The 22892-nt window shown below is 40.5% G+C and overlaps 1 protein-coding gene and 1 long non-coding RNA gene across 9 annotated transcripts in view; one reads left to right on the top strand and one right to left on the bottom strand.

The window, feature by feature from the left end:
- LOC103509672 (G protein-activated inward rectifier potassium channel 3-like) overlaps window positions 1-13310 on the bottom strand; it is a 49992-nt gene extending 36682 nt beyond the window's left edge. Inside the window, exons 1-2 of one of the 7 annotated variants that reach the window (XM_026823963.1) lie at window positions 13112-13310; window positions 12258-12753 (exon numbers count right to left, since the gene is read on the bottom strand). In XM_026823963.1, the coding sequence (XP_026679764.1) occupies window positions 12258-12449 (192 nt within the window). In that variant the 5' untranslated portion in view covers window positions 12450-12753; window positions 13112-13310. The other 6 variants (XM_026823960.1, XM_026823965.1, XM_026823967.1 and 3 more) reach the window with 6 other exon arrangements.
- Window positions 10100-10774, top strand: LOC113467665. 2 transcript variants are annotated; one of them, XR_003391653.1, is made up of 2 exons: window positions 10100-10278; window positions 10393-10774. It is a non-coding gene; the product is annotated as an uncharacterized LOC113467665 (long non-coding RNA). The 2 variants fall into 2 exon arrangements; XR_003391654.1 differs by having other exon boundaries at window positions 10101-10278; window positions 10437-10774.
- Window positions 13311-22892: the final 9582 nt, after the last annotated feature.

Genomic DNA, 22892 nt, shown 5'->3' with positions numbered 1-22892 from the left:
ACAGAGACATAAAACCCCTTGAGCTTGAGAGAGATAGAGTGAGAGAAAAAGCCTCTCCTGTTTCACCTCTGCCTGCCTGATTTACCAGTATGGACCAATTTTTCTGGCTAATTTATCAGTGTGAACCGATTATTCTGCCTGATTTACCAGTATGAACCGATTTTCTGCTTGATTTAAAGTTATGAACCGACTTTCCTACCTGTATGATAGTGCCCACAGTACTCTGAACACACATGAGCCAGTAAATTTAACCCCTCGAGAGATAGGGAAAAAGACTCTTCTATTTTACACCTCAGCCGACTTTCCTGCCTGTATTTACTAGTATGAACCGATTTTCCTGGCTAATATTCTTAATTAAAATTATGATTAGGTACTAATTAAAATTACCTAACCGATTTTCCTAATTAAAATTATGAGCCGACTTTCTTGCCTAATTTACCAGTACGAACCGACTTTTCTGCCTGATTTACCAATACAATCCAATATTCCCATTTACCTGTATAATGTAAATGCAGTTTCTTTGTGTTATTATATCACAACTTTGGTGCTCACTGCAGCATTGTAGGATTTTTATCAATATCTCAATAATCCTAACATCCAATGTTTACCTACCATGCTGGCACCGGTCGCTATGCGCATTTATATGTCATAGCTACTCATTTTCCTCACGAGGCTGAGTGGGCCCCGCAACATCCAGTCACGGAGTCAATCATTTGCTTGATACAAATTTCTTGACCACGGAGCGAGTTTATAATATGAAACTTGTAAATTCGCCGTCCACGTTCATTCCCAAGTCACAATCATCTGGGGTACCGTCACAATTACCAAAGCCAGGCACTCACTATCAGGTAGACCTGACAGGTACACCTGATCAGGTCTATCTAATGGTGTGTGTGCTCATCAGGTAGACCAGACATGCGGACCTGATCAGCCGTCTGTCAGGTCTACCTGATAGTGTGTGTGCTCATCAGCTATCAGGTTGACCTGCCATGCGGACATTTTCAGCCGTACCTGTCAGGTCTACCTGATAGTGAGCGGCTGAACCAAGGATACAATCACAGTCAGCGAGGGGACCTCGCCCGCGACAATATCGGAGATCGCGGCAGTTTCTGCGTCAGTGTCTCGAGCTCTCGCGCACTACAGAGTGGCGTATCCACCTGATTCGTATTATGAAACAACGCGTAGTCCACCTCATACGCGACCTTCTCTCGGTTATACCGCACTAGGGGCTCGAACCTGTGACCCCACAGGATCTCGGATGGCAGGTAGGACGTTTTCGCCTGTGTCGTTTGGCCTGTGGACTCGGTGGTGCCTTCTAAAATGGCGATGATTTCGAACTTTTCCGTCAGGAGTTTCTTAGCGGCCATATCGTAAAGGGGGGACTCCTCGTCGATGCGGTGGACCACTATGGTCGGCCACAGGAGGAAGATGTCGGAATCGTACTGGTCGATGTGAAGCTGTGGAGACAGGAAGGGGTTGAGAATGGTTATTTGGAATTGAGGGTGGAGAAAAGGGTTAAGTCTAGAACTAGGCTTAATAGACCTTTGTATACAACTATACACCAGTTCCTTCCGAACTTTTTATGTATCTGAATTTTCGGCACTATCAGGTACACCTGGTCAGGGCCGCCTGTCAGGTTTACCTGATAGTGTGTGTGCTCATCAGTATGAGTTAGACCTGACAGCCGGACCTTTTCAGACATACCCGTCAGGTCTACCCGATACATAGTGTGTGTGCTTATCAAGTATCAAGTAAACCTGATAGGCGGACCTGATCAGGTGTACCTGTTAGGCCTACCTGATAGGGAGTTCCTGCCCTCACATAGGTACTCGTCGTAGACGAAAATTCAGTGCTTTGTAAAACCGCATCTAATATTACCTTCAACTCAGATAGGAAAGGATTCAGCACTTCTCCTTCGGCCGTGGTACGCGCTTTCACCAGATACGCCTTGACGCTGGCCCCAATGATATGGGACTTCTCTCGCATATCCCCAACCCGGAACATAAGACATAGATGGCCGTCTCGTTGATTAATGACGGCCGTGCGGGAGAACAGCAAGGTTTGGGTGCGCTGCTTGGGCCGGGCCACCTTGGCGAAGACTAGGCCCGTCATGAACGCCTGCAACCGAGAGAGATCGTTAAGGTTTGCTTGCTTTCCGTGTCTGTGATTTGATAGAGGTCCTTGCTAGGGCCTGTCCCTATCTCACGGTGTTGGAAGGATTGCTATTTCGTTACCTACCTATGACACAGGGTGCAATAGTCCCCTACATACTGGACACCACACACAGGAATTTCGTCAGACCCTATCCTGTCTTCCTTCTCTCTTCGATTTCGGGACGATAAGACCTTAGCAGTTACAGTTCCCTCTGTCAAACCTCTTAAAAAAAATTGGCCATTGAAAATACTTATAGAGCCAACTAGAAATCCAGAGAAAGCCTTTTTAGCTTGGAGAATAGAGCGTCAGCCTTGTAACATTGTAAGTGCTAGGACGAGGGTTCGATTCAATCCTGGGGCGGATTTTATCAAACAGATAAAATCTTCTTTCTCTTCGCTTTCGGAAGGTAGGACCTTAGCAGTTACAGTTTACAGTTCCATCTCTCAAACCTCTTTAAAATCTTCTTTCTCTTCGCTTTCGGAAGGTAGGACCTTAGCAGTTACAGTTTACAGTTCCATCTCTCAAACCTCTTGGGGGGGGGGGCATGAACTTTTCATTGGTATTACTTACCACAGAGCGTTTAACAATCAGGACAAATAATGGAAATGCCCACTGTCCCAAAAATTTTGCTCTCGACTGTGCAAAGTAAGTACATACCCATTTGATTCGTGTTGCTCATACAGGGTGGTTTTGAATTTGTGGACCACTCAAAAAATTGCAAGAACGGTTTGGAAATTTTGCAGCAAATTGTGTTCTTCATGGAATTTTACAAAAAAAAACTGAATATTGCAAAAGAGTTTTCCAAAGTTCAAATTTAGACCCTAACTTTTTCCATAAAGTAGGTACCTATCTATTAAGAGATAGGTAGGTATATTATACCGACCAACTTATTCCGCAGTTACATATGTCTACCCATTTTTAGTTTAATTACCTCTAGGAAAGAAAGAAATGTAATCGACTTAATTTTTTTTTAGGTAGGTGCTACTGAACTTATTATAAGTAGATACCTACCTACATTATCAGTGTAGGTACCTAACCTTTTCTATCTTGTTCGTACGGGCGCCCCTCGACAAAATACTGAATACGACCCTGAGTTAATGCTGTGATATCCACAAAAAAATATGAAGAGCCCTCTATCTTCACCACAAATACATACATACGTATGTACATAGTTCACTATTTACTATTAAGACTTCAGATTTACTTACATTGGCGGATGTTGGCGGCGGCGGCGGAATGTTCGCCCTGTATACTGCACTGATAAGAAATAATACGTAGGTATGAACACAAAAGCAGCAGCTCTTACACGGAGATGAAGAGGAAAATATCAAAATAGAGACGAGTGGCGATCTACAAACCAATCCTAGGATTGATAAACATGATGATGATTGATGATGGATAATGGATGATGGATGATGGATAATGGATGATGGATGAAGGATGATGGATAATAGATGATGGATGATGGATAATGGATGATGGATGATGGATGATGGATAATGGATGATGGATAATGGATGATGATGAACGCAAATAGCTAGGTACCTACTAGGTAGGTACATGTGTATTAATGGAGGGAGATCATTGGAGAAGCGGCCATTCTGGACTGAACATCACACGACTTTCTATCGTCTCTTTCATCGGCCAGCCTAGTTTGCTCTTGGAGGGTAGCACGTCTGCCTTGCAAGCGCTAGGTCGCCGGTTTGAATCCAGCCCGGGGGCCAATTTTATCCTAAACAGATAAGGTTCGTTCTCGGAACGGCTGGCTTTCTCCTATCCTGTCCTTCTCTCTTCTATATTTCGGAACGCCAAAATCTCCTTTACTACCGTTCCCTCTATTAAAACCATTTCGAAACGATAAGATCTAAGTCATGAAAGCTCCCTCTATTAAACCTCTCGAAAAGAGAACAACACTTGCCTCGGTAGCGTAGTGGTCAAGACGCTCGCCTGGTAAACAGGAGGGCGTGGGTTTGATCCCAGCCGAGGCATGGAATTTTATCCTCATTTATTTGAGATTTTGACCACATAATAATGGAGCTCTAAGGGTTAGAAAAAACCTCGCCTAGTGGCTACCTTCCACTCAAGAGTCTATTATTATTATTATTATTGACCTATATGGACCCGGTGGTTATTTGACTTCTTCTGTTATGATATGACTTTTGACACCCTGTAAACTGAAGCCTTTCAAGGAATTCAAACACAGTTTTCTTATGGCCTGGTCTACAGCCTTACGTTAAAATGTTCGTCAACTCCTGAGAACGCTCGGAGAACGTCCGGGTATAGTCTCGGGGCGTTCTCAGAATAGAAACACTTTAAAATGAGATTGCATACCCGGTTCAAAGTGATTCAGACCAAATTAATTATTATCAACAAGTATTTTCCCCTCAAAGGCGCCATACAAATGTCCCCCTGCAAAATTGAAATTGTACAAATTAGAAATGGACTATTTTGATGTCCTGTTGTTGCTTTGCTTGTATTGTATAATTTCTGGTTTCTTGTCTAAATATATTCCAATTCATATAATTTATATGTCCCCCTGCAAAATTGAAATTGTACAAATTAGAAATGGACTATTTTGATGTCCTGTTGTTGCTTTGCTTGTATTGTATAATTTCTTGTTTCTTGTCTAAATATATTCCAATTATTCATATAATTTACAATTATAACTTTATTATCTAGGTAGTTATCACTAAATTACGCGCTACTTCTAATGTGAGACGTTCCTAACTCGGCTGGCAACTTACCATCTCTACCAGGCACTGCAATATCTTCCGTGAGGGCCTTGAAGCTCGTCTGCCGCAACAGAATAGGAACTTCCCTTCTTGGCGGCCCTTCAATGACAGCCTTGGGGACGCAAGACCCGTGGCGGCTCATTTGTGCCACCATCCGGTCTTGGACCCGGTCTATATCGAGAGTGGAAGGGGTAAGGTGGTTGATGTGGGGGGTCTTGAAACATACGATGTCCGCCACTAGGGAGTGTGTGTCCAGAAGGGTCTGGTAGGTGTCGTAGCTCACTGGAAAAACGACGAAACGATTAGTGGTTTTACGTCACTGTATAACTTGCTAAGGTCTTTTAGAAGTTTAAATTGAGCAGGATAGGTACTTTTTAGGACAGGATAAGACAAAGCCAGCTGTTCCGAGAACGAACCATATCTGTTTTCAACGAAATTGCCCCGGGTCGCAGTGACATAGGACTTGAACAGCCGAGGGCCCTACTTATACATTAGAATGTTTTGCGATCTGATTAGATGTTTTGTGACTGTTATTTATAAATTTCGGCGAAAATCGCATTCGCGACAAGGCAGACGCGAAGCTTTTCAAGCTAACTGGGCTAGCAGTAGACATCCTTACCTATCCAACTAAGTAGGAACCCCATGGAACACACCAGCATGGTCCACCTCCACTGAATATCCACCAGGGTGGTGAAGATGTCCTGCAGGAAGGCTCGTCTCCGTTTGGAGATGTTGATCTGGATAATATTACCGGTCCCATTCTTGTCGATGGCTCTCTTCTTCAGCTTTCGGTAGAACGGGCTGCCTCGGAGTTTTCTGGAAGAAATGAGGTAGAGTTATGGTAAACCCATAAAATAAACGAGACCTTGTTGAGACTGCTGGGGTAAAGGGACTTTTTATTAGTCTCATTCGAGCAGGATAAACAAGGTTTATTCTAATCTATTCTATTGTTTTAATAGTCGTTCATGCAGTAAAGAAGGAAATGAACCAGAAGACCACTGTTTTCTTCTTTGTTGATATTACTAATAGGGTAAAATGGCTATATTTTAATTGAAAAGAAACAAAGCGCGTGGCAGACACTCAAAACTTGGACCAGCCACTCACTATCAGGTAGACCTGACAGGTACATCTAATCAGGTCTGCCTGATAAAATAAATAATAGTGAATGACTGGCCTTACATAAACGAGGAAAAACGCACTACATTCCGCGAACCGTTGCACCGATCTTAACCAAAAGTTTCGTGTCGCATCCTTGTCACATTTGACAGCTACATACCAAATTTCAAGTCTCGAGCTCTTACCGTTCTCGAGATATTTTGTTTACAGAAGACAATATAATTTATAATTATAACTTTATTATCTAGGTAGTTATCACTAAATAATAAGATAGTAGACAATATTTTATTTTATTTCAATAATTTTATTTTATTGTCTTCTTTTTTATATCACACAAGAGTGAGAATAGGAAGTAAAATAATAGCCTACCTACTTTTTTATTTTATTTACAGAAATAGGTAGGTAACACCTAGGTACAATTTTCAGGACACATAAAAAATGATGGGTATACAAAATTGGCACTTTATATTTTGATTTGAAATAATACTGCAGACAACTCAGTGAATTAAATTATAAATTATTTACAGATTTTACAGAACACATTGTGTTTAGGCACTTGGAGACCCCCTCACAAAATAGATGGAGTACCTAGGTATAGATAGGTAAGTATACCTAACTAATTTCAGAAAATACATATGTATGTAAAGCTGTGTCCACACATAGTCGACGCCGTCAATCGATTATGTGTGGACACAACTTAAGACACCCGATACGAGTATAGATTTGTAAAAGCATCACCCAAACTAACACGGAGCGAGTTTATAATATGAAACTTGTAAATTCGCCGTCCACGTTCATTCCCAAGTCACAATCATCTGGGGTACCGTCACAATTACCAAAGCCAGGCACTCACTATCAGGTAGACCTGACAGGTACACCTGATCAGGAAGGTCTTTTTTTATACACAAAAAGCTCAATCTGAGATTTAATTGTAGGAACAAACAGCCCTAATGGATGTGTTAAGCTTCAACAAATCCAAGCTAAGGTTTTTCATTCGGTAACAAGCTACCCGCCTCACACACTGAGCAAAAAAAAACTAGTGATGGAGTGCAAATGTGCTCATCAGGTAGACCAGACATGCGGACCTGATCAGCCGTCTGTCAGGTCTACCTGATAGTGTGTGTGCTCATCAGCTATCAGGTTGACCTGCCATGCGGACATTTTCAGCCGTACCTGTCAGGTCTACCTGATAGTGAGCGGCTGAACCAAGGATACAATCACAGTCAGCGAGGGGACCTCGCCCGCGACAATATCGGAGATCGCGGCAGTTTCTGCGTCAGTGTCTCGAGCTCTCGCGCACTACAGAGTGGCGTATCCACCTGATTATTTTTTTTTTTTTTTTTTTTTTTTTTTTTTTTTTTTTTTTCTGATTGGGTTCACTGAATGACTAATATTAGAGTAGATAATTGGGTACACAATATTTTATTTACGTAGCTAATTTTGTTTGTTTTTCTTAACGGCCTGACTGGTCAATTTTAATCCAAAGTTCAACCAAGCAGATTGTATTCCAATTGATCGGCCATATCGTAAAGGGGGGACTCCTCGTCGATGCGGTGGACCACTATGGTCGGCCACAGGAGGAAGATGTCGGAATCGTACTGGTCGATGTGAAGCTGTGGAGACAGGAAGGGGTTGAGAATGGTTATTTGGAATTGAGGGTGGAGAAAAGGGTTAAGTCTAGAACTAGGCTTAATAGACCTTTGTATACAACTATACACCAGTTCCTTCCGAACTTTTTATGTATCTGAATTTTCGGCACTATCAGGTACACCTGGTCAGGGCCGCCTGTCAGGTTTACCTGATAGTGTGTGTGCTCATCAGTATGAGTTAGACCTGACAGCCGGACCTTTTCAGACATACCCGTCAGGTCTACCCGATACATAGTGTGTGTGCTTATCAAGTATCAAGTAAACCTGATAGGCGGACCTGATCAGGTGTACCTGTTAGGCCTACCTGATAGGGAGTTCCTGCCCTCACATAGGTACTCGTCGTAGACGAAAATTCAGTGCTTTGTAAAACCAATTATCTCAATCATGTTGGGCCAAAGTTTTATTAAAAACCTAAAAGGAGACAATATTCAGAGGCTCACAAGAGATTTTAGGGTACACCACCCACACTATCTCCAAAATATTTCAAACCATTTCTTGGCGTTTAATTTTCAACCCGAAAATGTTCATTTTGGGGGATATCAGTATTTTTAACAAAACTTTTCATCTCTGGATTGATTTTTCTATAGCTTTGAGTCAAATAGTTTTAGATCTGATAGGTATACGAGTATGCACGAAATATTTATTGCTTTTTTTTTATCACTTAAAATCCACTGTTTTCGCGGAAAACAGAAAATGTAGACCGCTAACCAAGACTACTCAGAACCAGCATCATGCGAACGCGTTAACCAAGCTAACCACAGTACCACGCTAATGTAATTAGTACCTAACATACATTATTAACAATTTCATACCTCCATTGACTTGTAAATTGAACCGAACCCATCGAATATGACCCCCACCTTGGAAACCCTTCCTTGTTTGTGACCAACCTCAGTAGTGTAGAGACTGTAGTGGAATGGTCTGCGTATCTGAAGGTCGAAGGTTCGAGCCCAAGTGAAATCATAAAATTCGGTATTTTCATCAGCCGTTTTGAGAACGAAGCTTATCGGTTTAGGATAAAATCCGCCCCGGACGGGAAACGAAGTGACCAAGCGCTTAAAAGGCAGATGCACTACCCTCAAAGCTAAGTAGGCTGGCTTACCGCTCCTTTGGTTGGTACCAATTTAGTTCGAAAATTGTTATTCCCGTGACGAAAAAAAAAAGGATAGGTACTACCTAGGTCTGTTAAGCATATTAAGCATATAGTATATGGAGTATAGAGGTACTCACATATGGTACTAGGCATAATTAGAGAGAGGATCCTGCACGAATGAATGAAGTGTTAATTAATAGCTCCAAACATAATGTCATGAACGTGAGGTATCTAGATTCTATATACATAGGTACTAAGGCTTTATTGTTTCCCAAACCAAGGCTGTCACTGTCAGTCGGAACGTGTGTGGCGGAAAAAAGCTTCTGCCTTAAATCTTCAGAGAGTCCGATAGACTAGAAGTCGGAAGCTTTTTCCGGTCGTTCCAGCGGTCGAAACGTGAGTGCCTGGCCCTAAGTTTCGATGAAAACATGGTCGTTTAAGATGATGGAGCCAATCCGAAAATAATAGTGTAGTTACAGTACGTCTGAAAATCTAATTTCCGAAAATCATGCGGATGTAAAGTATCAATTTCAAACGCTCCTGCTTCAGATTTAGGTGGATTTCACAACTAGACTGCAACTTGTAGTATACGGCAATTTCCATGTTGAGGGCTACACAGTCTCATGGGCCTGTTCACATTTAAACTTCAAGTTCAAGTGTGAACAGGCCCATAAGACTGTGTAGCCGTCAACATGAAAATTGCCGTATGCTACAAGTTGCAGTCTAGATGTGAAATAGCCCTTACAGTTTATCTATTAGAGATATCATAGATTGGGCGTCTTGGAAATTTATAAAGTCCATAACTCGGTAGGATGATAGGATGATCTAAGAAATAAGAATAAGGTCCAAGTGATTAATATTCATCGTCCATCAGCGACAATCCCATATGCAGTCATCCCATTTGCAGTTCTGTACCACAATCTATTAACATCCCACACGTGATATGCAAGAATATTTAATTAAAATGGTTAGGTGGAAGAGGTTTGGAATTCTACCAGTAAAAAATCTCAGGAAGCTGATCATATTTGGAACCGATTTTTGGCTCTTGTTTACCTACCATGCTGGCACCGGTCGCTATGCGCATTTATATGTCATAGCTACTCATTTTCCTCACGAGGCTGAGTGGGCCCCGGAACATCCAGTCACGGAATCAATCATTTGGATGATTCAAATTACTTGACCCCGCCGGGAATCGAACCCGGGTCTCCTGCGTGCAAGGCGAGTGCAGTGACCACTACGCCCTGGGAGCTGACTGTGATTTACCTGTATAATAGTGCCCACAATGCTCTGAACACACATCAGCCAGATGGCCTCCGGGCACTCCGTGGTGGTGGATCGTGACCCGTACCCATTTCGGGTTAAAGGTATGGATTGTTTAGAATAGTTTAAATTGTTTGGATGTGATGTGATTTAGGACTTTAGGAGTGTTATAGGCATTTTGGGTTAAAGGCATGGATTGTTTAGAATAGTTTGAATTGTTTAGATGTGATGTGATTTAGGACTTTAGGAGTGTTATAGGCATTTTGGGTTAAAGGTATGGATTGTTTAGATTAGTTTGAATTGTTTGGATGTCATGTGATTTAGGAGTGCACGGGTTGTAGACTTTCATTGATTCATCTGCGTACATATTCTGGTAACATTGGTGTAGTTCGAAGTTCATATTTGTTTATTCGTTTTGTTTATGTTTCCTAGATAAGACTGTGGAAAGTGCTTTTACCTTATGTGAAGTAATCCAGGAATGTCTGCCTACTAACATGGAAATTCCTACCGCTTGTGCAGGATTAAGAGGCAAAGTTTTTCTATCATAGAATCTAGAATCGTCTTTACTAGGTATCATCTTATGACAACCTAATTGACGCTACGGTCTCGACGGAGAACTCGCTGATTCCACCAAAAAGGGGAACAAAAAGGTTGCAGAAAATTCGTCTCGCCAAGCGGGCACAGTGGACGAACGCCTTCTACCGGAAAAAACTCACCACTACTCGAAAAACCTGATCGTCCCGAGCCAAGACAAACCGTGCGACAAACCCCACTTCAAATCCTACGACTCGAAAAACCTGATCGTCGCGAGCAAAGACAAACCGTGCGACAAACCTCATTTCAAATCCTACGATGATCTAATCAACGAAGCCCTCCTAGAGTCCAACATCCAACACGCCAAGAGCAAAAGCGAAAACACTCTCCTTGCTCAGTATCGCCACAAGAGGGCGTCGCGAGCGGAGGAGGAACTCTTCGATGACAACGGAAGCGAAGAACGGATCCCCATCGATGAGACAGAGTTAACGCATGATCTGATGGACGTTGAAGAACTCAACGGTGACGAGCTCAACGCTGTCATCGAGAGACAGATTGTGGAGACGTTGCTGTCACCACCTATCATTGTGAGGGCGCCTAGTCAGAGCAGTTCCATCAATACGTCGTTCAACTATCATCACAGGTGAGTTTTGTAATTCTTCTATCTCTAGTAGCTCATCAAACTGTAGAGTTGTAGGTTAGAAAAACAGTCCTTGTGGAGATTCTTTTTATTGAGAGTTACCCATTTACCTACAGAGAGAAACTATAACAATCAAAGTCCTTGTTCGACCGAGATTTTTACTCACGCTGTTCTTCTTCTATCTCCATTCCTATCCCTTTCCGAGCATAGCGCATAGAGCATCGAACACTTACAGGAAAGCAAAGAATTCAAACCGAATAGAACTGAGAGCGTGAATCTCTATGCTCTCCGCTCCACTATGTTTTTAGCCTAAGCAGAAGCGAGGGTCCTTTTGAACATACGAGTATTTGTACCTAATACACACCTACCTCACCAATCAGGATTGCATATATCTATTCCTGGACCCGGTTATAACACAAACACTTCCCAAGATGTTTATAAACAAGGGTTCAGACGCGATTCTTGTCTGTCACGGACACACTCTCCACAAACACACACTCACTCTTCTGTTAACGCACACTCACTCTATTAACACACACACACTCCTCTATTAACACATAGGTAATACATATGTAGGTTTATCACACAAACACACTCTCACTCCTCTATTAACATATATCAGCATTAATCCACCGGTATATGGCACTCCGCGGAATGCAATGACCTTGAGTTATGCCATACAACAATCCTCTATGCCTAATAATAACAATCCTCTAGCAGGGGCGTATTCAGGATTTTCTTGAGGGGAGCACAAGGGTTCAAAGAGTGGTGTACCAGGGCCATATCCAGAATTTAATTGAGGGTGTCCAAGGGCTCAAAGAGTGGTGTACCGCGGACCGGGGGTGGCCTCCTCGGCTCCTTCCTAAACTCTTCAATAAAACAATAGATTCTATGAACTTACAACGTGTCTTACGTATTCCAGCCATTTACTGTCAGGCAGACTTGTCAGGTTTAGGTTTACCTGATAATCAATGGCCGGCTTTATGGACTGTGTGCTAGGCACTGACATAATGTGGGTAGGCCATCATCGATAGGTGGGTCTAGGTAGCTACCACGTGTATTCTTGGCCTGCTCGATATGTGGCGATACTGAGCAAGGAGAGTGTTTTCGCTTTTGCTCTTGGCGTGTTGGATGTTGGACTCTAGGAGGGCTTCGTTGATTAGATCATCGTAGGATTTGAAATGAGGTTTGTCGCACGGTTTGTCTTTGCTCGCGACGATCAGGTTTTTCGAGTAGTGGTGAGTTTTTTCCGGTAGAAGGCGTTCGTCCATTGTGTCCGTTTAGACGAAGTGTCTGCAAACTTTTGAATTGCCCCCCTTTTGATGGAATTAGCGAGTGCTCCGTCGAGATTGTTGCGTCGATTAGGTTGTCAAAAGATGGCAGTATGTATAAAGACGATTCTAGATTCTATGATGGAAAAACTTTGCCTCTTAATCCTGCACAAGTGATAGGAATTTCCATGTTAGTAGGCACTTAGGCAGGTATTCCTGGATTACTTCACATAAGGTAAAAGCACTTTCCACAGTCTTATCTAGGAAACATAAACAAAACGAATAAACAAATATGAACTTCGAACTACACCAATGTCACCAGAATATGTACGCAGATGAATCAATGAAAGTCTACAACCCGTGCACTCCTAAGTCACATGACATCCAAACAATTCAAACTAATCTAAACAATCCATACCTTTAACCTGAAATGCCTATAACACTCCTAAAGTCTTAGATCACATCACATCTAAACAATTCAAACTATTCTAAACAATCCATACCTTTAACCCGAAATGCCTATAACACTCCTAAAGTCCTAGATCACATCACACCTAAACAATTCAAACTATTCTAAACAATCCATGCCTCTAACCCGAAATGCCTACACTCCTAAATCACATCACATCTAAACAATTCAAACTAATCTAAACAATCCATACCTTTAACCCAAAATGCCTATAACACTCCTAAAGTCCTAAATCACATCACATCTAAACAATTCAAACTATTCTAAACAATCCATGCCTCTAACCCGAAATGCCTACACTCCTAAATCACATCACATCTAAACAATTTAAACTATTCTAAACGCACTCTAGACACTAGCCCAAGCCGGCACACTACTACAACTACTTGATAGAATCCTCAAACACCGTATCCGCAGTCAGACAAGCTATCCAAACAATTTAAACTATTCTAAACAATCCATACCTTTAACCTGAAATGCCTATAACACTCCTAAAGTCCTAAATCACATCACATCTAAACAATTCAAACTATTCAAAACAATCCATGCCTCTAACCCGAAATGCCTACACTCCTAAATCACATCACATCTAAACAATTTAAACTATTTTAAACGCACTCTAGACACTAGCCCAAGCCGGCACACTACTACAACTACTTGCTAGAATCCTCAAACATCGTATCCGCAGTCAGACAATTTCTAAACAATAGAACTAGGGAGCGATAAAAATCGTTGATAAAAGGAAATAAATAAACTAGGTTTTACACGTAATGCCTATGATAAAGAACCTGAACAATTCGATAGAGAAGTACATATAAGACGGGTAACTATCTAACTATAAAATGGAAAGAGAAGCAATTAAGCTAAATGGCACTAAAAACTGACCATCGAAAATTTGACCCGATTACATTACTTTCCTTCCTATAGGACAAGGAAAGTAAAAAGGTATTCCGAGGTAATCAAGAGCACAACGAATTTTCTGCGCTCAAAACGGCTGATGAAAATACCGAATTTTATGATTTCACTTGGGCTCGAACCTTCGACCTTCAGATACGCAGACCATTCCACTACAGTCTCTACACTACTGAGGTTGGTCACAAACAAGGAAGGGTTTCCAAGGTGGGGGTCATATTCGATGGGTTCGGTTCAATTTACAAGTCAATGGAGGTATGAAATTGTTAATAATGTATGTTAGGTACTAATTACATTAGCGTGGTACTGTGGTTAGCTTGGTTAACGCGTTCGCATGATGCTGGTTCTGAGTAGTCTTGGTTAGCGGTCTACATTTTCTGTTTTCCGCGAAAACAGTGGATTTTAAGTGATAAAAAAAAAGCAATAAATATTTCGTGCATACTCGTATACCTATCAGATCTAAAACTATTTGACTCAAAGCTATAGAAAATCAATCCAGAGATGAAAAGTTTTGTTAAAAATAGTGATATCCCCCAAAATTAACATTTTCGGGTTGAAAATTAAACGCCAAGAAATGGTTTGAAATATTTTGGAGATAGTGTGGGTGGTGTACCCTAAAATCTCTTGTGAGCCTCTGAATATTGTCTCCTTTTAGGTTTTTAATAAAACTTTGGCCCAACATGATTGAGATAATTATTATTTTTGGTCATCAGTTATCAGAATATCAGTTAATTTAGATCTGATTGCGTGCACCAAAACCGCTCTAACTTTCTATGGCTCGATTGTGGCACAATTACAAAGTTATATTGTGTTGTAAAAAATAATAAAAAAAAAACCTAAAATAACCATAATATAAATAAATTGGCTGAAACTTTGGATTTAGGCTCTAGGGACCTCAAAACGTGTTTTGGCACGAAAAACTGACCATCGAAAATTTGACCCGATTACATTCCTTTCCTTCCTATAGGATAAGGAAAGTAAAAAGGTGTTCCGAGGTAATAAAGAGCACAACGAATTTTCTGCATGCGGAGAGAAAAGTGCGAAGTGACTCCTCCACTTTGTACATTTACCTGTGTCCCAAAGTCATCGCAGACACAGCTCCTTGGCCCCCGCTTCTCGTTTCGCCCACCAGGGGGTCGTCAGCTCTCATCACAAACGGGGCCGGAGAGCCCTCTTCCAGAAGGGGGTTATTTTCAGCCCTAGCCGGCATGGTAATGAACTGGACTTTGTACGCGGTGGACATTTCGGCTCCAAGAGAGGGGTTTTTTTTCTTGTGAACTTTGCCCTCACTTTGTTCTCATTTTGAAGCAAGGTGTTTGGATTTGGATCAATTTTAACCGAGAGAAAACTTCAACAGACTGGAGTTTGAGAAGAAAATTGGGAAGTAGGTAACTAGCTGGAAATCCTGAGAGGTTTGGAAAAGCCATACGGAGTTCCGCACCGAAAAGAAGTTGTTACTTGTTATACTAGTTACAGTAGTTACCTTTGTGGAACTAAAAATTATGGTGTTTAGATAAAGAATATCTAAGACTGTTGTCAATTTGTTTGGTTAACATTACAAAAGGGCACGATTTCTTGTGAACTTTGCCCTCACTTTGTTCTCATTTTGAAGCAAGGTGTTTGGATTTGGATCAATTTTAACCGAGAGAAAACTTCAACTGGAGTTTGAAAAGAAAATTGGGAAGTAGGTAACTAGCTGGAAATCCTGAGAGGTTTGGAAAAGCCATACGGAGTTCCGCACCGAAAAGAAGTTTTTACTTGTTATACTAGTTACAGTAGGTAGTTACCTTTGTGGAACTAAAAATTATGGTGTTTAGATAAAGAATATCTAAGATGTTGTCAATTTGTTTGGTTAACATTACAAAAGGGCACGAAAGAAAAAAGATAGAAAGAAAAATTGAAATTAGTGGAGATGCCGAAATCCCCGAATTTTATATTATTTTGATAGTAAAATTTTGTTAGAAGGATACCTATTGTAGTTTTTTAGACTGTCAGAACCAGAGAAGCAATTAAGCTAAATGTTGGGATAGTAAGTATCTATAGTAAGAACGATAGTAATAGTAAGTTATAATTTGAATATACCTACATAGGTTCTTACTGGTTACATAAAATGCAATCACTTATCATAGCAATTAATTATTTTAACAATCAAGCGTGCCGGAAGGAGCGCGAACGTCAAGCGTTCGATTATTTTAATCTCAAAAAATAGGTACCTGACATTGGCAAATAACTGACAAAGTAAGGTATTTAGTCTAATGATTTAAAAAATGAGGCTAAAGCTTTACAAAATGTAAAATATCAAATGCATTTACACTAGCACAAAATGAAACTAAGTGAAAAACAAATACACGAGCACAAAATGAACTTGAAAAGGTAAAATAAATAAATAAAAAAAAAGTGAAAGAACTAGAAAACGTAACAATTTGGTTGAGCCAAAAATGTGAGTGAAAAATAATACTTAAAAGTGAAAAAAAACTAGAAAACGTAACAGCCAGATTCGGTTGAGCCAGATTCGGTGTCGCGTGTGTTTATAACAATCAAGCGTGCTGGGAGAAGCGCGAACGTCAAGAGTTCGATTATTTTAATCTCAAAAAATAGGTACCTGACAACCTGATATTGGTAAATAACTGACAAAGTAAGGTATTTAGTCTAATGATTTAACAAACGAGGCTAAAGCTTTACGAAATGTAAAATATCAAATGCATTTACACTAGCACAAAACGAATCTAAGTGAAAAACAAATACACTAGCACAAAATGAACTTGAAAAGGTAAAATAAATAAATAAAAAAAGTGAAAGAACTAGAAAACGTAACAATTTGATTGAGCCAAAAATGTGAGTGAAAAATAGTACTTAAAAGTGAAAAAACTAGAAAACGTAACAGTTGACAATTTGGTTGAGCCAGATTCGGTGTCGCGTGTGTTACTGGAGACTGTTAAACCCAACACCCAGACTCTACCAGAAAGTGGGTTGACGTGCCAGAATGAAAACAAACCTGAAGCCAATGAACGTCAGGCGCGAAGGTTAAGGACTGGTGGGGAAGGTTAAGGACAGTGGTGACTGGCACCGTTGTCTAAACCAGTTCTGGCAGAGAATGCATACCATTGGTTGACGGATGATCAGCTGATCTAGTTAAAAACAGATACCTACTTAAAGTTATCTGGCTAGAGGTATCTGTTTTTAACTCACTGTTGATTCATTGATGTGATGTGTGAACGGCTCCTAACTTGTTCTACAAAATATCTAGGGGCTTGTTCCATGAACTAGTCCGCACACTCCTTTTTTTTCAAAAGGTTTGATAGAGGAAACTTTAACGACTGAGGTCTTATCGTTCCAAAAGCGAAGAGAGAAGGACAGGATAGGAGGAATCCAGTCATTCTGAGAACGATCCTTGTCTTTTTGGAATAAAGTTCGGACCGGGAAAGGGGCCCGGAAAAGCCATCAGCACGCGGTTACCCGGATAGTCACTCATCCGGACACCAACCACGCGAAATTTTGCTTAACTTCAGTAATCCATTGGAAATTGGTACGTTTTGTTCCATCCATCCATCTGGTCTTATCGTTCCAAAAGCGAAGAGAGAAGGACAGGATAGGAGGAATCCAGTCATTCTGAGAACGATCCTTGTCTTTTTGGAATAAACTTCGGACCGGGAAAGGGGCCCCGAAAAGCCATCAGCACGCGGTTGCCCAGATAGTCACTCATCCGGACACCAACCACGCGAAATTTTGCTTAACTTCAGTGATCCATTGGAAATTGGTACGTTCCGTTCCATCCATCGTTCAACGTGCTATGGGCTGCTCCTGTTCTGGTGGGCTGCGAAATTAAGATTTCAACATAACTCCGGCCTTAGTTAGGGCCCACGCCACGCCACGGTAAGTTTCATTCACAGGTTGTAGTTACAAACACAATCATTATGTAGATATTAATATCTAGGCTTAAAAAAATACATGCAGACTATGCTGTATACGTATGGTATACCTGTAGGTGCAATACATATTTTGGGTATTGTTTCATATAAAGGGGCCCCGAAAAGCCATCAGCACGCGGTTACCCGGATAGTCACTCATCCGGACACCAACCACGCGAAATTTTGCTTAACTTCAGTGACCCATTGGAAATTGGTACCTACGTTCCGTTCCATCCATCCATCGTTCAACGTGCTATGGGCTGCTCCTGTTCTGGTGGGCTGCGAAATTAAGATTTCAACATGACTCCGGCCTTAGTTAGGGCCCACGCCACGCCACGGTAAGTTTCATTCACAGGTTGTAGTTACAAACACAATCATTATGTAGATATTAATACCTAGACATAAAAAAATACATGCAGACCATGCTGTATACGTATGGTATACCTGTAGGTGCATTACATTTGGGTATTGTTTCATATGATTTTTTCAGGTAGAGGTGTCCTATTATGAAGTAAAAGATTCCTCGAAAAGTAGGATGCCCATAGAAAAATTGTAAGTCAATTGTAAGTCATCAATGACTTGATACATGGGATTTGAGGCCCACGTACTCTAGAAATAGAAATATCATTTGGTTGGTGCTTAAAAAAACATACCTTCTCTTTTTATCCAACCCGGAGCTTGATAATGATAACTTGAAATATGGTTAACCAAAAGGTTTTAAGTTTTTTTTTTTTTTCGTTTATTTTTTATTATTATTATAAAAAATAAATAGCACCATCGTGGTGAGTGATTATAAAAGATACTTTGTGTGAGGAAACATTATATTGATAGGTAAATTATACCTATCTTTCTCGTTCAATTATGTCTAAGATTACTTATATGTGGTTAAACATGTTAAGAATCACGATACTTCAACAATATTGAACGATCAAGACTGTCTATACTTCTTTTAGTCCGTCCTTCCTTTATTATTACAGTAGTAATATAAAAGTATAGTGGACGGACTATTGTATTCGCTTCGGTGTCTGTCTGTCGGTCGGTCTGTCGGTCGGTCTGTCCCCATAGAAGGACTTATTCAAACCTGGTCGACCTATATATCAAATTAAAGGTCTTTTTACCAGGAACACGAAAATGGTGGTGCAAATTTTGTCCAGAAAACCATAAAGCCAAGAAACCAAAAAAACTGGTTTTTGGGGGATTTTATTCACATTTTCTCTCACAAATGAGCTCTGATCTCGAAATTTGTCGCGACGACTCAAAGCGAGAAAGTTTTAGATAACACTTTAGTCGATCATTTAAGACCGGTTTTAGCGTTATCTATGTTAAGCTACGCCGAGCAAGGCCAATAAATGGATGGGTGACTTGAACCTTATATTGGGAATAAAGGGAGAACGGGCTCTAGTCTTGATTTTAAATCATTACATGAAAGTAAAATCAAAAAATCAAATCAAGAATAATAATAAACTGAATATTAAACAAATTAGGCAGGTACATAGGTACTGATTTTCTGTAATCACTACGGGCTAAAAAATTCCCGGAGGGACGGACCCTGCTTGTTTTTAGACGTCTTTGAGTGACTCATACCTACTTTGTCGGTCCATTTTTTTCCTTTCCTAATGAGGCCCCAAAATTTTTCCAGTGGTACGTAATTACCGAGGATTTTGATAAGAAATAAATTGATTTATTACTATTATTATTATTTTCTTTCTTTTTAATATTTTAATTGTTTCTCAATTATAGTTATTTGAAATCTTGGTTGATTTAGATTTTTAGTATACGTCTAAATGTAACATCTGGCGTCAGACGGATAAAGGACAGAACTTATGTCCCTCCAATCTAATAATAGGGCAATAATAATAGGGCAATTAATGCCCTATTGTTCGTCAATATAGGGCAATGGCCCGGTTTCGGCAGAGGCTTGGCGGTAGTAAACACAAGAAAAGTACATTGTCTAGTTGTCTACGCATACCTATAATACAAAGATAATGATACAAATCCCTATTGGACAAAAAATGCACTTAAAAAATTTCGAGAGAGAGAGAATAGAGTTGGAAGAAAAATTTAGAAGAAAATAAAGAAGATACAAGAGATCATTGGAAGATTTCTTTTGCTTAGCAAAATTTGAAATCGAGGAACATTTAAATGTTTATTTTTACTTTGTTTACAAAAAATAATACAAAACGAAAAAGGGAAGAAGACAAAATTATTAGATACCTAATGACGAAAACAGTCAATACAAAACATGACCTAAGTATCTGACTACTTTTGGCACATTTGACATAAATTGGCATGACAGTCTAAATAGATTCAGTAATAATACATCGGTATGACGTAATGCGATATCGAAACGCACGGCAGTGCGCCGGGCCAAGTTTCGGCCTCATGGCACGCAGATTTCATTACATAATATAACATAAACACGTTATATAATTAAACTCGTTACATATTATAACGTAAACTCGTCAAAACCAAGGAGCTCAAGTAGTGGAGGGAGGGTACCATATACCTCATGTGTTATAAAAGCGTATCCTAAAAAAATGTAAACAAATTTCGTCCATCTCCGTGGACTTTTTCAAGTTTCCTTGAAAAAGTCCACGGAGATGGACGAAACTCGCGTCGGATAAGATCAAAACCGGAACGTGTATCCATTTTGTATCATATAAAGGTAATAAAACAAACCAATCTTTCCTCTAATTTTCTTTCCTTCCACAGAGATTTAGTGTCACTGTATAACTTCCACAGAGATTTAGCGTCACTGTATAACTTCCACAGAGATTTAGCGTCACTGTATAACTAAAACAGAGATTTAGCGTCACTGTATAACCGCTAAGGTGTTTAGTGACGGGGCATTTACCCTTCATTCGACGACAAGCTACCCGCCTCCTCACATTAATCTCACCCAGTCTGAGTGGGGCGGGAAAAGTCAGTAGCACAGGATTGCCCACATGGTCTCCCATCCAGATATACGTGCTAAAGCCGCTGGTTCAGTCTTTCCTTTGAATTATGTTACATCGACCATTAACGACGGCACAACACACAGATAAAGTCCTAATTTTCTTCCGAACTAGTCACAACTCAAAATTACCACAACTCAGAATCACAACTCTCTTCTTCGGGTCAATCAATCTGGACTAAAGCTGGACTGAGTTTGACTATCAGCAAGAAGTGTAACCTTAGCTGAAATGATTCTACTGAACTTCAGCACTTCACACGTTCGTTATCAGGGGAGGAGGCAGGGTGAGAGTTTTACCAAGTTGGTATTGTTTGAATTTGTTTTACATTGTTTGATAAAAAAAAAATGGTTTGACTTGAGGGAAAATAATGGAAACTTTGAGGTGTAGTAGATGAACCAAATATTATAGGGACTGGTCTTTGCGTCAGGGCAGTGAAAATAAAAGATCTTTTTTGCCAGCCTAGTTAGCTTAGTTGGTAGGATAAAATCCGCCCGGGCGGATTTTATCCTACCAACTAAGCTGATGGGATAATGTTCGTTCTCGGAACGGCTGGCTTTTTCCTATCCTGTCTTCCTTCTCTCTTCGATTTCGGGACGATAAGACCATAGCAGTTACAGTTCCCTCTGTCAAACCTCTTTAAAAAAAAAATGTTACATCGAGGTTCTACTGTATTTGAAAACACTCTGTCAAAAGATGTAGGTTAAGCAAGACACTCACGCTCAGACGCGCCTGTCAGACCTGGGTCTGAGGTCTGAAGCTTTTTTCGCCACAGACATTTTACGACACGTCTGACAGACTACGGTCTGTGAAACCTGGGTCTGTCGGACAGTCTGAGCGTAAGTGGCTAGCAGAGGAGGACCCTATTTCACTAACGACTATCCCCACTCCTTAAGTTTTACAAAGAAAACGACATAGGTACATCATTTTGAGGGAATCTTTGAGCTACGCCTATCTGATTATAAATTAAAGGAACGTGTATAGTTAGAGATTAGTTGAGTAATACCTATAAAAGCTACAGAAGGAAAAATAACACAACTAAGGACAGTTTACAGAAATTATGGATGTAGGTGCAGGAACACTAAAACCATAAACGGTCGGGAAAATCACGGCTCGTTCTCACGGTCCAACTATTTGTTGAACAACTGATTGTTCAACTTTTTGCTGAACAACTCTTATTTGTTCAACTTTTTGTTGAACATGCCATGTTTGTTCAACTTTTTGTTGAACAACTCAAATTTTTGTTCAACTTTCAACAAAAAATTGAACAAAAATACCAGTTTACCTACTCCAGTTCTAGGTAGAATGACTTTGTATACTTTTTTACAGTGGACAACTTTGGCACAGAGACAAAGGAAGCCTTAAAGAACACACCGTATCAATATAAGTACATCACAGATCTGAAACAAACAAAGAAAAGACACATTTGTAAGATCTTTCGCCAAGGGCGGAAATTGAACTCGCGACCTAGAGCTAAGGTGTGGGGGCAAAGGATGGGTTAAGCTTCTACGAATCTAGAGCTTACAAGTCAGACAAGCTGCCCTCCGAGCTAGATTCGTAGAAGCTTAACCACTTAACCCATCCTTTAGGGCTGTTTAGCCCCTACACCTAAGCCTCGGAGTGGGCTTTTTGTGTTTGGAGTTAGCCCTCCCCTCCAAGATAACTAGGATGGCTACTATAACCATTCCGGCAAAAATAAAAGAAGAGATGATAAGTTTGTAATCTAATCATGAAATCATAATCTCTGAACTGTTGTCGTAATTGGGTCATGACTCTCATGATTCATGATACAGATGAAGGCGCAAGTTACTCATAATCCATGGTTTCGTGTTTCGTTTCGCTTCGTTTTTTTTTTTTTTTTTTTTTTTTTTTTTTTTTTTTTTTTTTTTTTTGTCTATAATTTTATTATGCGATGCTATGAATATGAGTTTTGTCTGATGATGGAACATGACGTTTATCTAGGATTAGATTACATTGGGATTAAACTTGGGGTTCAGTGACCTCTAGAGGTCAGGAAAATGGCCATTAGGTCGGCCACTCACGCTCTGGCTTAGGACAGACCGGGGTCGGATAGACATAGATCTGTCCGACAACCGGAGCGTGATTGCCCGGCCCTGCGGGGCAATGGTCAGATCGGGACCAAAGTGTCACGTGAGAATTTCCTCTATGTGCCTGAGCCACAGTAAGATGGTAGCCCATCCCC

The sequence above is a fragment of the Diaphorina citri genome, unplaced genomic scaffold (assembly GCF_000475195.1).
Source record: "Diaphorina citri unplaced genomic scaffold, Diaci psyllid genome assembly version 1.1 scaffold519, whole genome shotgun sequence".
Lineage (NCBI taxonomy): Eukaryota > Metazoa > Arthropoda > Insecta > Hemiptera > Psyllidae > Diaphorina > Diaphorina citri.
The sequence above is the reverse complement of the archived record's forward strand: the minus strand, read 5'-3'. Positions and strand labels throughout refer to the sequence as shown.